This window comes from Festucalex cinctus, chromosome 15 (assembly GCF_051991245.1).
Source record: "Festucalex cinctus isolate MCC-2025b chromosome 15, RoL_Fcin_1.0, whole genome shotgun sequence".
Classification (NCBI taxonomy): Eukaryota; Metazoa; Chordata; class Actinopteri; order Syngnathiformes; family Syngnathidae; genus Festucalex; species Festucalex cinctus.
The window spans coordinates 26,795,664-26,813,722 of NC_135425.1; the positions used below are offsets into that span (position 1 = coordinate 26,795,664).

Sequence of the window (18,059 nt, forward strand, 5' to 3'; positions counted from 1 at the left end):
TACAGTAATCTGCTCGCGAGGTGGGAGTAACAAGATGGCCGCCCTGTGACTTCAATGGCTTGCACTGGCGTGTATGGTCTATCCGCTCATATATACAGGTCAGTGCACTAATCCCATCAAGGAAATGTGCAAAACTGCAACACTATTGTTCACACTTGAAACACTATAATGAAGAAAAGCACAAAAAACAAAAAATAAGAAAAAGCCATTTGGTTCCATAGCTCACTGGTGCCCCCTTGAGGAACTTGGTGGTGTTACAAGATGTTTTTCAGGCAAACAAACGCAAAAAAAAAAAAAGTCCCCTACTAGTGCCACTTTTTATTCGCAATGGGAGATTTTGGCAAAACAACTGTGCTGCGCTAGTAACAGTACTAGGCCCAACAAGTAGACACGTCATGCACTAGGGACCCAACTAGTAGCAGCAGAATGCCCACATGAAGTTTTACCTCACTTGTCCTACTAGTACGCCAAAAGTTGTCCTACTAGCATGCAGGAATGTCATGCAGTAGCATGCAAATTTTTCATTGGCTCTCCATAAAGTCATTTGACTATTTGATAACCAACTTGAGGTCCATGTACTAGTACACTTTTTTTGGTCTGTACTAGTAGATCAGGTTTGGTATACTAGTGGGACAAGTACATGTCACTAGTGCGGCAAAACTAAAAAAGTAACATAACATGGCGGCAAAGCAGGACCTTTTAGTGTCAATAAACTAGTTCGAAGGCGCCGCAATGCCACTGGGTGGCGGCAAAGCACCACTTGTGTCTAAATGAAGCTCCTCAACTCACTTTCCAAGTAGTTGTTTGGCACCAGGATGCCACAAGATGGCAGCAGAATGTTGTTGTTTTTTTTTTTACCTGAATGAAGCCTCTCAGCTTCTTCGACGTGCGTCGTTGGCGCCAAAGCAATACTTTTAGCACAAAGTCAGCAGGCGAAAGGTTTCTTGGCAGCGTGTGTTCTTAATTAAATGAGAAACTGAGTTACTGCTTTGGCACAAAATGTGAGTTTTTCAGCAAATAGCAGATGGATTTGTTCCAGAGGGGAGAAAAAAAAAAATCTGTGAAGGGTTAGGGCAAATATGTGGCCGTTCACTGTGGTGGAAAAATCACATAGAATTGTGCTACAAGTGTGAACTCATACATGGATTGAAAGCCGGTTATCTTCGAAGGGCTTAAGGTGTGCTGGCGCTATGCGATGCTATGCTAGGCTAGGCTCGCGTGCTGGCGCTATGCTAGGCTAGGTTAGGCTAGCATGCTGGCACTATGCTAGGCTAGGTTAGCGTGCTGGCGCTATGCTAGGCTAGTTTAACGCGCTAGCGCTATGCTAGGCTAGGCTATGCTAGCATGCTATTGCTATGCTATGCCAGGCTAACATGCTGGCACTATGCTAGGCTAGCGTGCTAGCGTTATGCTAGGCTAGGCTATGCTAGCATGCTGGTGCTATGCTATGCTAGGCTAACATGCTGGCGCTATGCTATGCTAGGTTAGGCTAGCATGCTGGTGTTATGCTAGGCTAGGCTCGCATGCTGGCGCAATGCTAGGCTAGGTTAGCGTGCTAGCGCTATGCTAGGCTATGCGAGCATGCTGGTGCTATGCTATGCTAGGCTAACATACTGGCGATATGCTAGGCTAGGCTAGCGTGCTGGCGCTATGCTAGGCTAGCTCGCGCTATCGGTCTTCTCGGCCGTGTCGTCATCCGCTCATTTCAAACGTGGCCTGCTGGAGATTTATTTCCTCACTACGCCTTCGCGGCCAACGCCGCTCGTTCCTCGAGCAGCCCCCCCCCGGGCGGGGCTCCGTCCGCATTCACCGTCGCCCCACGTGTCATACTCGTGGACGTGCCTTCCGCGCCGTCACGCGACCGCGACCGCAATGCTCTTTAACGCTCGGAAAGGTGACTCTTGGACGGCGGCGAGAAAATGAAACTAAAGTCTATTTTTGAAGGTGTATATTGTACATGAACAGAATGTACTTACTTACAAAAAAAATAACATATCGACTTGCCAATAAGAAAGTGTATGTATATGCATAGTGTTCTCTCTTGACACACATGACCAACAAGAGAGTTTATTATAAATATTAAAAAGCAGCAGCAAAAAAAAATAAAAAAATGCAGTTAACCTCGTTAACGTCCTCACTAAGAATAAATGGCGAGCTCATGCCTCATTTCACCGTTGTGTTTTGGAGTTACTGATTTTATTATCTTTTTTTTGTTTTGTTTTGTTTTTAAATAAAAGTGGACCAAACTACGACGGTGTATTAGGGCCACGTATAAAGGGCGGGGGCAATATTCCGCAAATTTGCACTTTCTAAAGTGGCAAACTTGCGAGAGAAAAAAAAACTTGTGAATTTGCAAGTTTTGAAAGTGGCAAATTTGTTTCAAGTTTGCGTTGTTCTTTCCTCACAAATTTGCCACTTTATAAACTCACAAATTTGCCACGTTCTAAACTTGCAACTTTACCAGTGTTTTTCTCGCAAATTTGCCACTTTCTAAAGTGACACTTTCTAAAATGCCACTTTATAAAGTGGCAAATTTTCGAGAGAAAAAAACTCTTTCTTCTTTTCTTGCAAATTTGCTGCTTTAGAATGTCACAAATTTGCAACTTTCTAAACAGGCAAATTTATACGTTTTTTTTTTCTCGAAAATTTGCCACTTTAGAAAGTCGCAAATTTGCCACTTTCCAAAACTCGCAAATTAAAAAAAATAATAATAATTCTCGCAAGTTCTCCACTTTCAAAGCTCACAAATTTCTGATTTTTTTTTCTCACAAATTTGCCACTTTCTAAACTCGCAAATTTACACGTTTTTTTCTCGCAAATTTGCTGTTTTAGAAAGTAGAAAATTTGCCACTTTCTAAACTCGCAAATTTAAAAGGTTTTTTTTTTCTCGCAAATTTGCTACTTTCTAAAGTGGCAAATTTCTGAGTTTTTTTCTTGGTATATTGCCCCCCGCCCTATAAGAAAAAATAAATAATTATATATATATATATATATATATATATATACGTGGCCCTTATATGCTGTCGTACCAAACGGAATAACTTGGTAAGATAAAAAAAAAAAAAAAAAGAAGTCATACTTGAGTTTACAAGCAAAATTAAACCCATTTTTGTTGTTTTGAGCCTCGCAGATCCTTCAAGGGATTTTTGATGGATTTTGCCATTTTGAGCAGTAAGAAGATCATATTTTTGTCGAGAATGAATGCGCTAACTTTAAAAATACATTTTGCTCCATCACGCACACTCAGTAAACGGGTAACAACCAATCGAGGCTCAGTTTGCCAACGTCACATCACATGACCAAACCCAGACGACAGCTGAGCCGTGATTGGTCGTTACAGAGCATGATGTCATTTTTCAGCCGACGTGTCAAAATGTGTTTTTAAAAGTATGAATTGTACATGAAAAAAATAATGACGTTAGCAAATATGAACTTTTTCCTGCTGGAAATGTCAAAATGAGTCAAACGTCCTTTTTTTTTTTTTTTTTTTTTTTTTTTTTTTTTTTTTTTTTAAAGTGTCCCAAAATGAAGGCCTTATTATGCTTCAAAATGAATCGTCATCCTTCAATCGCTTCAAAAATGCCTTTGACAAAATAAACGACACTGTTGTCATTTTGAGTGTTTGCACTTTTCTCGTGATGATTGCCATACAGTATAATAAATACACAATTTCACTTCCATGCCATTATGATCAATTTTTTTTGTGTTCAACTAATCAGTCATAAATTGCTGTTTTTTCCCCCTTCTGAAGACTTTATTATAGTTTTGGAATTTTTCATTTTAGTTAGTGTTGATTTTCATTTAGAGTTTTGTTTTTTGTTAAATTTAGTTTTGATTAATTTTCAGGGTGGTTCTGTTAGTTTTTATTAGTTTTAGTTATTTAATAAATGCTTAGTTTTAGTTGAGTTATATATATATATATTTTTTTTTTATGTGTATTACCTGTACACAATATTTCGAAACCAGCATGGGAGCGACGTCATCTTTTGGTGCTTTTCTATTGGCTGCTGCGAGATGACATCACTTCTGTGTGACACACCTTCAAATGTCCTTATTCTGGTTAATATAAAAATAAATGGACTTCAAATTGGGTTAAAATTATCCCCAAAGGCTCGTGCATGAAATTAATTACCAAAGACTAAAACAAAGGACATTTTTGCTATCATTATAGTTAGTTTTTTCAACACAAAATATAGTTTCAGTTATTTTATTTTTTTTTAAATATATTTTTTTCATTAACGGAATTGTTTTTTTTATTTTATTTATTTTTATTTCCGATTGTTTTTTTTGTTTTTTTCGATAGTTTTAGTTAACTAAAATCACCTTGGATGTATGATTCCTCAAAATGGCCGATACCGATATTTGTCAAAATGCTGAATATCGGCGCCAGTAAACAGCCCGGCCGATAATCGGTCTAATAAGAACGCAGACATGAGTCAAACTTGGAGGAGAATTTCCACCAACATTTTTTTTCTCCCTTTCAAACAAGCAAATATAACAGCAACATTCAAAGAAAACTTGATGAAAGGCGCAATTGATGAAAGGAAAAACGAGGGCGACCGGTCAATCAATCACGTTTCCCCAACGATTGTCAACAAGCAGAGACAGACGTGAAACGCTCGATACGATTTTTTTTTTTTTTTGCAGCTAATCCGGTTAGCCGCCCGCGGCTAGCAAACAATTTCAACCCGACACGGGGACGCGCTCGTCTCGTCTGTTGTGACGATGTCAATTATTAATTAGCACCACCACACATTTTCATCATGTCTCCTTTAAATTTTTTATTTTTTTTTTGTCGTCCCTGTCTTGTATTTCAGTCAAACCTCCCGGAGAGATTTTTTATTTTTATTTTTTTTGTTGAGTCCGATTGGCCAAAGGACGCCAGCAAACAGGGCGGCCGAGACGCGACGTGATGCCTTGTGACATGCCCGCGGTACGCGCACGCGCACACGCGTCATCAACTTGGCATTTAACCGTCATCAGTCAAGCCTCATCTGTCACTTTGGTGACAACGCGGCCTGTTGCTTTCAGACGTCGGCGTTCCCTCATAGCCATTATTTTAGATGGTGGACATTTTAGTGACCCATCTAGGTTTTTTTTGGTTTTTTTGTATTCTTCTATTCACTTTTAACTGCTGAAAATGGCTCAATGCGTTAAGTGTTCCTTTAAAGGGATATTTGACTTATTGAGCCATTTTTGGCAGTCAAGCATGAATATTTTGCCGATAATAAATTTCATATTTTCATTATTTTTCACGTACAGTTACCTTTCAAAACACATTTTGCAACTTGCTGTGGACTGAAAATGACATCAGAAGGGCTCAGGTAACCAATCACAGCTCAGCTTGTGAATGTCACATGACCAAACCCACCAAATTTCATCTTACAAACTGTAACGCACTCCTGACAGTAGTCAGGGAAAATATTTTTTGAAATATATAAATTAATTCAAACAGTATATTACTTCATTTAAACACATTTTCATTTTCATTTCAACACATTTTTTGTAATATATAAAAAACGTTTAATTTTCATTTAAACACATTTTTTTAAATGTATAAAAAAATAATTTTCATGTAAACACATTTTTTAAATATATAAAAAACATTTAAAATTTCATTTAAACTAAATATATTGAAAAAATCATTTTCATGTAAACACATTTTTTTAAATATATAAAACATTTTAATTTTCATTTAAACACATTTTTTTAAATATATAAAAATCATTCTAATTTTCATTTATATAAAAAACATTTTAATTTTCATTTAAACTTTTTTTTCAATACAGTATATATAAAACATTTTAAGTTTCATGTAAACACGTTTTTTTTTAATATATAAAAATCATTTACATTTTTATTTAAACACATTTTTTAATATAGAAAAATCATTTTGTCATTTAAACACTTTTTAAAAATATATATATAAAAAAACATTTGAATTGAAACACTTTTTTAAAATATCTAAAAAAACATTAGAATTTTCTTTCCAGTGCTAATCTCAATAAATAGAAATATATTGAAGAATGTGAACCATTTTGAAGAGCGCGATGACGTCACGGCTAATTGCAGGCGCAGCGAGCCGATTGGATTTTGCATCGTGTGCCTTATTGTGTTGACAGAATGCAAGCAGCTGCTCGGCCTCGGGCTGCGCGCGCATGCACGAAAATAGACGAGGAAAAGTCCACAAAAAAAAACAAAAAAACAAAGTGTCGCAATGCACGCAGGCGGCAGATTGGTGTCAATGCGCCTCAGTCGGCAACAAAGGACGGCGAGCGTGCAAAAATCATTCAGGCTCGCAGCAAAGCCCGAAAGGTTTCAATGAAGTAAAATACTGTTTGAATGAATTTATAGATTGCAAAAAATATTTTCCCTGACTACTTTTTATATTTTCCTTGATAAATGTCATATTTTTATTTATTATAGATTTATTTTTAATAAGTGACACCATTCTTAAATATATTTGTATTTACTGACGTTAAAATTAAAATATTTTTTATATATTTAAAAAAAAAAATTTAAATGTAAAATACTATTTGAAATAATTTATATATTTCAAAAATATTTTCCCTGACTACTTTTTATATTTTCCTTGATAAATGTTATATGTTTATTTATTATATATTTTAAATAAGTGCCTCCATTTTTAATTAATTGGCAATAAAATAAAAATATATATATATATAAATAGTGTTTAAATGAAGTAAAATGTGATTTGAATTAATTTATATTTTTCAAAAAAAAAAATTCCCTGACTACTTTTTGTATTTTCCTTAATAAATGTAATATTTGTATTTATTCTAGATTTATTTTTTAAATAAGTGCCTCCATTCTTAAATATGTTTGTATTTATTGATCTTATCATTGGAAATAAAATTAAAATGTGTTTTTTTTATTTAAAAATAATTGTTTAAATTAAGTAATATGCTATTTGAATTTTATATTTCAAATTTTTTTTATATTTTCCCTGATGACTTTATATATTTCCCTTGATAAATGTAATGTTTTTTATTTATTATAGACATATTTTAAATAAGTGCCTCCATTCTTAAATATATTTGTATCTATTGATCTTATCATTGGAAATAAAATTTTAATATTTTTTTATATATTAAAAAAAAATGTTTAAATGAAGTAAAATACTATTTGAATTAATTTATATATTTTAAAAAATATTTTCCCTGATAATTTATTATTTGTCGTTGTAATCATTTATGATGAATAAATCTATTATCCATAAATAAAATCCGAGATCAATCAAGTGATGATTTTCCTATCAGCCGTCGAGTGACCCGTGAGTCGCTCATCTTCGCACCGTTGACATATTTTTCACAACTAACGACAATGACGCAGCGGACGGACAGGTTGAAAAGAAGAAAGATGGCCGAGGGACGGCGGCTGACTGGGGGTCCCGTTGACGAGATGCGAGGGGACGCCTTCGCTCACAGTGAGCGTGAGAGGAGGAGGAGGAGGAGGAGGAGGAGGAAGAGGAAGAGGAAGAGGAAGAGGAGGATGCGAGCGAGTACGACGCCAAGAGGCAAACGCAGCAGCAGCAGCGGTCGGCCGAGCATCGCGCTGAATGAAGTCAACACTTTGACAGGTAAGCGATGATGATGACGATTATTTTCATTTCTTTTTATCACACGCATTTTTACCGCATTATATTACATAATATGAAAGCGTGATAACACGATGGATGAATGTAATGTACAGGAGTTCGCAAAGTAGCTTCATTTTTTTTAAATATATTAAATCATTTTTTTTTAACTGTGTATTGCAATTTTATTGTATTTTTTTCTGCTCAATTGGTGAATTTCATATGACAAAAATTTGAAATAATTGTGTAAAATAAATTCGACTATGTTTATTAATAGTTACTTCATTGAATATAACTTAATTTTAATACAAAACAAAGTGGAAATAGGGAAATTATTTTTTTTTAAATTGAGTATTGCAATTAACCATTTTGTTTAATTTATTGTATTTATTTTTTTTGCTCAATTTGTGAATTTCATATGACAAAAACTATAAATAAATGTGTAAAATAAATTCAACTGTTTATTCATTAGTTAATTGGATATAATTTAATTTTAATACAAAAGAAAGTGGAAATAGGGAAATTAAAACAAAATGCATGAAATTAAAAATGTTTTCACTCAACTAAGTTAAATGTGTATGGCAAAATAATACAAAATATACATTTTATTTAAACAATTTAAAAAATCCTATTTTATTGGTTGAGGATATCAAAATGGTAAAATAAACAATACATTTACATTTGCAAAATATTTCACCACTTACAAGTTGCGTACAGCCAAATTCATACAAGTATATTACTTCATAATTGGTTCATTGGCTATAACATTTTAATACAAAATAAAAGGGAAATAGGGAAATTAAAGGCATACTTCACTTATTTAGCCCAAACATGATTAGCATTAGTATTAGCGCTACAGCTATCGATTCCATGACAATATCAGCAGCTTTTCTGATCATCACATCAGCTGTAAAATTAAAGAGCCGGAAGTTAAAATCATCCGTGCAAGACATTCTCGTTTCAAAGTTATTGCTGACAATAATCTGAGAACGCTAAATGTGACGAAATTGCCTTTTTGGAAATTTAACCACATTGTTGACGAATGGATTAGCGAACATAAAAACAAAAGTCAGAGTTGAACAACACTGATTAGGACGCTTAATTTGAGATATTACACTATAGGGTATATTAGGTTAGCGTTAGCGTTAGCATAATCGCTACAGCAATCATTCCCACAACAGAATGAGGACCTGTAAAATTACGGTGTCGGAATATCATTTAATCCACGTAAGACATTCCGCTTCAAAGTTACTGTCGATAGTAACAATTTGAAAACTCGAAACTTGACAAAATCGAATCGATTATCGAACATAAAAAAGTCACATCTGAACAACCCTGATGTTTAAATTTGAAATATTTCATTACGATGTCCACATAATAAGGTTCGTGTTTGTTAGCGAAAATTGATCACAATCAAAAGTCTTTCATCCTCATTTTCATTCTCTTCCGCTTCTTCTTCTTCATTTGACTCCTCGTCATCCTTTTTCTGCTTCTCCTCATCCTCATCTTCCTCCTCACTACTGCCAAAAAGTGTTTAGTCGTACTGTGCAGTTTCCTCCTCCTCCCCCGAATAGTTTTTTTTGTTTTTGTTTTTTTCCTTCCTGGACTGTCGTCTCTGTCGGCCCCTTTGCGACTCTCGCTTCAATTCGCCGACAAACATCTTTGCTGACATCCAAATTTGCGTGTCGAACGTTAGCTTAGCATTAAGTGCGCGGGGGTTGAATGAGGTCACCCGCGCTTTGATGTTATATAACGTGAAGAATGCCGACGTCGTCAAGCGGAGCAATAAAAACGACACGGATAATAAACGCAAGCTAGCTTCTTATTCTGTCCATGTTTTGTGGGAAGCTAAGCTAGCATGATTTAGCATATAAACAAGCTCACTTTTTGACTTTATGCGCATTTTACGGGAGCTAAACTAGCATAGCTTAGCGTAAAATGACGGTGTTATTTATTACTAATGCCACATAGTCGATGGGAACTATAAAAAAAACAACACAATTACACGCTAGCTTTTTTATTCCTTTCGTGTTTTTTGTGGGGAAGTTAAAGCTAGCATGATTTAGCATATAAACAAGTTCACTTTTTTTTTTACTTTGTGCGCGTTTTGCGGGAGCTAAACTAGCATAGCTTAGCATAAAATGACGGCTACTTTTAAATATTACTGTCAAGTGTTCTCATACACACGACTGAAACGCTCTCACACTTTACGGGAATTTTTTTTATTTTCAGTGAACGTGTGTACGTGTGTGTGATAAGAGTGCGCGAATGTGGATCGGCTGACATGTTGGCTGCTGTTCCCACGTTCCTCTTCAAAGCCCTCCAGGAGCAAAACCTGACATTTCTCCACAGGAGGAGGAGGCGGGAAAACGATAAAGGTCAGCGACACGTTAACGAAGCGAGGAGCTGAAATGTCACGGGGGGGCGCCATGACGACACCGACGATGATGATGATTAGCTTCGTTTTCATCACTGTCGTCAATATCGGCGTTGTCAATGTTGTCGACCGCCATCACGACGACAAGAAAAACGATTATGACGACGACGACCAAATCGACACCGATCGGGGTCTTGATGATGCGCAGTCATCGTTGACATCTAACTCGTTAGCGGTAGCGAGGTCAGGCTGTCAGGAAGTTAACGAGCAGCCATCGATGCTGGCGGCGACGCGGATGTCGAGGGAGGAAGACAAAAACCAAAACAAAAGAAACGACACTAACGAGCTCGCCTTTCAAGAGGTGTCAAGGACATCCGGCAGCTCTCGGTAATAATTCTGTCATTTGACTCGCTAAACATTCACTTCCACTCCAGTCCTGCAGGTGGCGACAATCACGATACATGCTAAGCCGTAATTGCCCTCAATTCGCCATAAACTTGTAAAAGATTTATAGTAGGGTAGCGAAAATTCACCAAAAGTTGCTCCCCACCCCACAAATGGATGGTACCAAAGTACTACTTTTATATTATCGGCGCAAAGTTGCAGGACTCGATGGCCCTCGCACTGAATTTTACACTTCCGCGTTTGGGTGTCTTTGTATATTTTTGTTTTTTTTGATTGTGTGTTTTGCTTTCAAGGTCCGGCACGATGATGAGCAGGTGTGGTGCCACCCCTCCCCCTCCCACTGCCCCTCCCCTTAACCCCGGCGAGGAGCTGACCGACGAGGAGACGCGCATCATCAACGACGTGCTGGCCCGCGCCGCCAAGATGGACGACCTGGAGCGCCAACGCATACAGTGAGGTCATCGAGCCGTCATCCTTCCATTGTGTATTCATCCATTATGTGTTCATTCATCTATCCTTTCGAATCACCTATTCAGATTATTCATTCATCGCCATGCATTAGCCATGTGGCATCCATTCATTCATTCATCGATCATCCATCCGTCCATCCATCATGCTCACATTCATTCAGCCATCTGTCAATCATTTGTTCATTATTCATTCATCCATCCAGCGTTCATCATATATCTTTCATGCATTCATTCGTCATCATCAATTTTTTCTGTCATCCATCATGTATTTATTCATCCATCTATCCATCATGTTTTCACTCATACAATCATTCACTCATTCATCTAGCACCATCCATCTTCATATATGAATTGACTTATCCATCAATCATGCATGCACACATACATTTATTTATCCATTCATTGATTGATTGATTCATTCATTCATTCATTGATTCATTCATTCATTCACATATGCATCCATACATACATTCATTTAACTATCCATCAGCCATCATGTATTTATTCATTCATCTATCCATCATGTTTTCACTTGTACAATCATTCACTCATTCATTTAGCCATCATCCATCTTCATGCATGAATTCACTTCATTCATCCATCTATCAGTCATCTGTTCATTATTCATCCATCCATTCCTCCAGCCAGCATTCATCAGCATATATGCATTCATTCATTCATTATCTGTCCACATCCATGCATCATTCATTCATTCATTCACTCATATAACGATCTGTCATGCTTTCACCCATCCAATCGTTCACTCTTTCACCTGTCGTGCATGAATTGTTTATCCATCCATCCGTCACCCATCAAGCCTGCATTCATCCTCTCACCATAAATTAATCTATTGATCCACGGTGTGTGCGTGCGTGCGCGCGCGCCACACAGTCTGCTGTCCGTCCGTCTGGAGGACGCTCGGAGGACGGCGTGCGGGGACGGACGCTCGTCTTGTCTGCTGTGCGGCGCCGCGTTGGGGGCGGGCGGCGCCGCGCCACAACTTTGCGTCCGCTGCGGGAAAGTCAGTACGAGCGAGTGACATCATCGTCGTCGTCGTCGTCGGCGCGCAAACGATTCCGGATTCCGATTGGCAGATGTCGTGACCTCGTCGTTGTTGTCGTTTTGCAGCACGTGTGCGGCGCGTGCGCGGCCCGAAGCGACGCCGCGTCATCGTGCTTGTGTCCCATCTGCAAACAGCACCAGGAAGTGAGCGAGACGCACAACCGGCACAACCGGCACAACTTGGTCTGCATCCGACTCCAACGGGCCTTTGTGCTCCCTCCGCGCAGGTGCAGAAGCGTTCCGGGGCCTGGTTCTTTAAGGGCCCGGCCCCCCGCGTCCTTCCCGACCCGCTGCCGCTGGCCCCGCCTCCGCCGCCGCCGCTCACTGTCCCGGATGGAGCCGTGGACGAGGAGGCCTCGCCACCTCGTCAGCCTGGTCAGCGACTCGCCGGCGCTAATTAGCTCGGATGCTAACGAACTCGGAGCAAGCTGACCAATATTAAACACGTTTATACTTTTCCGTGTGTTGTTTTGCGAGTGCAGAACGTCGTCCGGTGGCCGTGCAGGAGAAAAAGGAAGCAGCGGGTGGCGCTCTCCCAACTTCGACGGACTCGCCGCCGTCCTCGCTCGCAAGACACGCCCCCGATGGAACGTCGTCGCGAGAGGACGAGGATGACGAAGGCGACGAAGACTCGGACGATGCAAGTGAGACGCAAACGTTTGCTCGCTTTGTTTTGTTTGGTTTGTTTTTTGCTCTCATGTGGTCTGTTTTTTTCTTGTTTTTTTCTTTTCCGACCAAAAGCCACGCTGGGAAGTTTGGAATTCAGTCTGCTCTACCAGCAAGATGGCCACCAACTGCAATGTTGCGTCATCAGGGCCAAGGTTCGTTTTATCTTCCACTCATTTCATGCTAACATGATTTTTTTTTCTTTTTTTTTTTCTCATTGATCTCATTGAAAAGTCTCATGAAAATCGAGTCGAGAAAATTTCCAAATAATCCACTTATATTCAAATTACATTAGAACAAAAAAATAATAATTCAAACCACTTTTTTGGGTTTAAAAAATAAAAAGCATAATCATTTTTGTAACCCCAAAAATAATTGAATAAAAAGGAGTATTAAAAATCAAATCCCGAAAATGTGGTGGTCAACTGTACTCAATTCAAATGTTATTTTGTAACTTTTTGATCGACACTTAGGACCGCCCCCTCATTTGAATAACATTTCCTGACGCATTTCATCCTGACGGCGTCCGCATAAATAAATATGGATTAATGGATTAATATTAAATTCTATTTCTATATTTATTAATTTTTTTATTTAGTTCCACATTTATACACATATATATAATTATTTTAAATTCTTATTAATTTTATTTTATTTTAAATGTACTTTTTTTCTTTATTTATTATTTTATTTATATCCATTTTTATTTTCAGTATTTTTTTTTTTTGTGTGTCATTTTTGATCCTCCATACACAGCACATCTCCTGGCAGATTGGAAACGTCTAAATCCAACAAAAATCCAAAAGACAAAGTTCCTTAAATTCAGTTTTAATTTCTTCAATTTTCTTTTATTGACAAAAGTCTCGTCTTGGTGTTTTGTCAGGGCTTAAAGCCGATGGACTCCAACGGCCTGTCGGACCCGTACGTCAAGCTGCACCTGCTGCCGGGCGCCAGTAAGGTAGCCGCCCCGTTGCCATAGCAACCACCGGATGCTCGTCGCTAGCTAGCTTGACATACAGTATGTAGCTTAGTGTGAGTAAACAACTTGTGTTGAAATGCGGAAAGAGGAGGACCACAGATGAATGAATTGTGGGGCAGGAGGTGCAATGCCACCGGCAGAGCCACCAGATGGCGCTGTTTTTATTTATAAATCTGTTTTATGTGGACTGCAGGCTCATATCAATATCATTTTTTTGTTAGTCCTCATCGTTTTGATTTTGTGTTCATTTCCTAGCAGTGCTTTTACAACTTAGTAGTAGTTGTCCGAGTAATATTATTATATAAGTATATATTTAGTATATTTAGAAATATGTTATTATTAGGGTTGCACAATAATGCTATTTTCAACCGATACCGAATAAACCAGTAATTTAGAAAGTGCAAATGTCAATAACTAATATTTTGTTTTGATTAAAGATTAGCATGAGCTTAGCTTCAGCAGCAGCTTAGCATACTAACCTAGCATGCTAAATTACCATTAGCATTAGCTAAACATTAGCTTAGTATTATCTTAGCATGCTAACTTGGCATGCTAAATTAGCATTAGCTAAGCATTAACAGTAGCTTAGCATGCTAACCTAGCATATTAAATTAGCATTAGCTTAATATTAGCTTAGCATGTTAATTTAGCATGCTAAATTAGCATTAGCTTAGCATCAGCAGTAGCTTAGCATGCTAAACTAGCATGTTAAATTAGCATTAACATTACCTAAGCATTAGCTTAACATGCTAAATTAGCATGAGCTTAGCCACCAGATGGCGCCCTTTTCTTTGTTTCTCAAATATGATGTTGATGGGACAACAATTTCTTTGACTACCTGTACTTGTGTTTTTTTTTTTTTGTTCAACGAGGGGCAGTGCCCCTTCACAGCCACTAGATGGTGCTGTTGGGCGAGATATCTTATACGGATAACCGAATATTGTTGCCGTTTGTGTCTGTCTCCTGCGGTGCAGTCCAACAAACTTCGCACCAAAACGTTGAAGAACACCCTGAACCCAACGTGGAACGAGACTTTGGTCTACCACGGCATCACCCAAGACGAAATGTCACGAAAAACTTTGCGGTGCGCCCACTTTTTTTCTTGTGCGTGTTTGATCAATGATTGAATTGACGTGGTTGGTTTTGGTTTTGGTTTTGGTTTTGGTTTTGGTTTTGGTTTTGGTCAGGCTGTCGGTGAGCGACGAGGACAAGTTCGGACACAACGACTTCATCGGCGAGACGCGAGTGGCGCTCAAGAAACTCGCCTTCGACCGCAAGAAAAAATTCAACGTGTGCTTGGAGAGAGTCCTTCCGGTACGATTCTGACAGAATTGGCAAATTCTTCCTGTCAAATATGGCCAATTGGAGACTTTTTTTTTTTTGTTTGTTTGTTTTTTTTTTTTTTGCGAACGATTTTTAGCAGTTTTATGGGCATGGTCATATTCTGCCTCTTCTAACTTTTTTGGATATGTGATGGTTATTTTGTGGACCTTTTTTTTTCCTGGCTTTTTTGCTAGCAATTTTCACACATTTTTGGCAATTTTGTGGCCATTTTATGGTAATTTTTAGGAAATACTAATCTGTTTTTAACATGTTATTTACTTTTTGAATGTTTCCTTTTTGGCCTTGTTATTATTATTATTATTATTATTATTAATTTATTTATTTATGCACATTATATTTTCTGACATTTTTGGCAATTTGAAAAAATTTTTATGGTAATTTTCTACCGTTTTTCTTTTATATTTTTTAAAAATTTCTGCCTTTCTGTCAATTTTTTTTGCAATTTTATGGTCATTTTTTTACATTTAAAGGCTATTTTTTGGACATTTTTCTGCCTTTTTTTTTGCTCACAATTTTCACACATTTTTGGCAATTTTGTGGACATTTTGTGGTAATTTTAGGGACATACTCATTTTATAGTTTTTGAATGTTTTCTTTTCTGCTTTATTATTATTATTATTATTATTATTTAGGGTAATTTTTTGGACATTTTAAGTTACTTTTTAAACATTTTCTTTTATTCTTAAATAATTTGACATAAATATTGATATTAAATCTCTGACATTTTTGGCAATTTCGCTGACATTTTATGGTAATTTTTTTGCATTTTCTCTTCCTTTTTGTCACTTTTTGGACATTTTTAGGTCATTTTTAAAAACTTTTTCATCTTTTCTTTAGGGTTAGGATTCTTTTGGAATATTTATTAATTTATTTATTTTTATCGGCTCTGTTAATGAGAATCTTCAGTTCTCGTAAGATCTTTTTTTTTTTCCCGCCTTTCGGTGCGCAGCCAAACGTGGAGAAAATTCCGCAATCGGGGCAGAAGCCCCACTGCCCCGTCGCAACCAGCAGATGGCGCCGTTTCTCTCCAAAGTAGGCTTTCTCACTTTTTGATGTTTTTTTCTGGGCAGGTGAAGAAAGCGGTGGGAGGGCAATCTCGAGGAATGGCGCTCTATGAGGACGACGTAAGGAGAAACATCCCATCGGCAAATATCAGCAAAATTCGTCATCAAAACAGACAAATCCATTTTTCTATTTCTGTTTTTGCAGGCGCACGAGGGGGAGGAGCCCGCGGAGCGCGGTCGCATCCTGGTGTCTCTGCGGTACGACAGCGGGCGAGGTCGTCTGATTGTGGGCGTGGTCCGATGCGCTCACCTGGCCGCCATGGACGCCAACGGATACTCGGACCCCTTCGTCAAAGTGTACGACTAAAAAAAAACGCACGCGCTCGGAAAATTCACCCTCTCATCTTCATCTCACCGCTTTTTCCGCTTTCAACTTCATCCTGTCACCTCGTCCTTGTCACGTTCACCCCTTCACTTCAGGTGTCTGAAGCCCGACATGGGAAAGAAAGCCAAGAACAAGACGCAGATCAAGAAGAAAACTCTCAATCCCGAGTTCCAGGAGGTCAGTTGATGACTGAGTGATTGGATGACTTCACATCACATGAATGGATGAATTTTGGACTGATTTAATGAATACGCGACTGCGTGAATGGCTGAGTGTGAGTGAATGAATATGCATGAACAAAAGCAGTGGATGGGTGACAGAATGAGTAAATGAATGAATGAATGAAAGAGTGCATGTTTGAATGACTGAGTGAATGAACAAGTGTATGAAAGAATGTTTGGGAGATTGATTGAATGAAAGCATAAATGAAGATATGAATGAGTGAATTAATGAGTAAGAGTGGGTGTTTGAATGGCTGAGTGAATGAATGAATGTATGAAAGAATGTTTGTGAGACTGATATAATGAAAGCATAAATGAATGATTGAATGAGTGAAAGAATTATTGTGAGACTGATTTAATGAAAGCATAAATGAATTATGAATGAGTGAATGAATGAAAGAGTGGATGTTTGAATGGCTGAGTGAATGAATAATTGTATGAATGAGTGTATGAAATGTGTCTGACTGATTTAATGAAAGCATGAATAAATATATGAATGTGTGATTGAATGAATAAGTCAATGCATGAATGAGTGAGCGATTGCATTAGTGAGTTACAGAATGAATAAACAGTGAATGAATGATTGCGTGTTGAATGTATGAATGAGCATATGAATGAACGTTTGACTGAATGAGTGTATGAATAAATGAATAGCTGATTGACTTAATGAAATAGCAAGTGAATGAATGAAAGGCTGAATTACGGAATGGATTAGTGAGCGATTGCATGACTGAATGAATGAATGTATGAGTGAGTGAGTGAGTGAATGAATGAATGCCGTCACGTTTTGCAGGAGTTCAGTTACGACATCAAGCACGGCGAGCTGGCCAAGAAGACGCTGGACATTTCGGTGTGGGATTACGACATGGGCAAGTCCAACGACTTCATCGGTGAGCGCGTTAGCGCGTTAGCACGTTAGCGCCTTTAGCCGACACGCTAACCGGCGGGCGCCTTTTGCGCGCAGGCGGCTGCCAGTTGGGCATCCGGGCCGAGGGCGAGTGCCTGAAGCACTGGTACGAATGTCTGAAGAACAAAGACGAGAGCATTGAGCGCTGGCACCTTCTAATCCACGACAACAGCGGCGGACGCTTTGACGACTGAAAAGGAAAAATCCCGCTTTGCTCGGCTCGTCTTCCCCTTTCGACGTTGACCTCCTCCAGGGAAACGGACGGACGGCTTCCGTCGTTGCTCTCGTGGATGGATGCATGTTGTCTTGTGATCAATAAACAATCCTGCGCCTTGTCTGATAACAAAACTGATCGACAAAGAGCAGATGAGTCGCTTCATGCCGGAAATTTGAACGACACCCACAGCCAAAATAAAAGCGGTAGTCCACCATTTTGTTTTGAAGCAGCCTTTTTTGGGGGGAAAATTCATTCAGTAGCGCACCCTGGGAAGTTAAAAATATTCAACCATATCATAACATCAAACTCTAAAAGGTTAAATGAAAAACAAATCTCAAGCATCCATGTCGAAAATTGAACCGGATGTCGGCCATTTTAGTTTGAAGTCGTCCTTTTTAGCTAAATTGTTCACACGCTCGAGTGGT

At 38.3% G+C, this 18,059-nt stretch overlaps 1 protein-coding gene across 3 annotated transcripts; it reads left to right on the forward strand.

Annotated features, from left to right (window-relative positions):
* Positions 1-7,493: 7,493 nt before the first annotated feature.
* Positions 7,494-17,848, forward strand: rph3aa (rabphilin 3A homolog (mouse), a). Of its 3 annotated transcripts, none has more exons than XM_077497852.1 (15): positions 7,494-7,600; positions 10,673-10,831; positions 11,741-11,870; positions 11,978-12,055; positions 12,139-12,286; positions 12,394-12,555; positions 12,653-12,732; positions 13,461-13,535; positions 14,531-14,640; positions 14,744-14,870; positions 15,971-16,024; positions 16,110-16,261; positions 16,385-16,466; positions 17,304-17,400; positions 17,475-17,848. In XM_077497852.1, exons 2-15 carry the CDS (start codon positions 10,683-10,685, stop codon positions 17,609-17,611), a joined length of 1,581 nt encoding a protein of 526 aa, XP_077353978.1. In that variant the 5' UTR covers positions 7,494-7,600; positions 10,673-10,682; the 3' UTR covers positions 17,612-17,848. The 3 variants fall into 3 exon arrangements, with proteins under 3 accessions (XP_077353978.1, XP_077353981.1, XP_077353980.1); XM_077497855.1 differs by having other exon boundaries at positions 17,486-17,848; XM_077497854.1 differs by lacking the exon at positions 7,494-7,600 and adding an exon at positions 10,326-10,361.
* The last annotated feature ends 211 nt before the right edge of the window (positions 17,849-18,059 follow it).

What these genes read in the sequence shown, in the direction of transcription:
- rph3aa (XM_077497852.1), top strand. Translation starts at nt 10,683, where the DNA reads ATGATGAGCAGGTGTGGTGCCACCCCTCCCCCTCCCACTGCCCCTCCC. An exon ending in TCTGCAAACAGCACCAGGAA is followed by an intron (nt 12,056 to 12,138) that starts GTGAGCGAGACG and finishes CCCTCCGCGCAG; the next exon opens with GTGCAGAAGCGTTCCGGGGC. An exon ending in GCTTGGAGAGAGTCCTTCCG is followed by an intron (nt 14,871 to 15,970) that starts GTACGATTCTGA and finishes TTTTCTGGGCAG; the next exon opens with GTGAAGAAAGCGGTGGGAGG.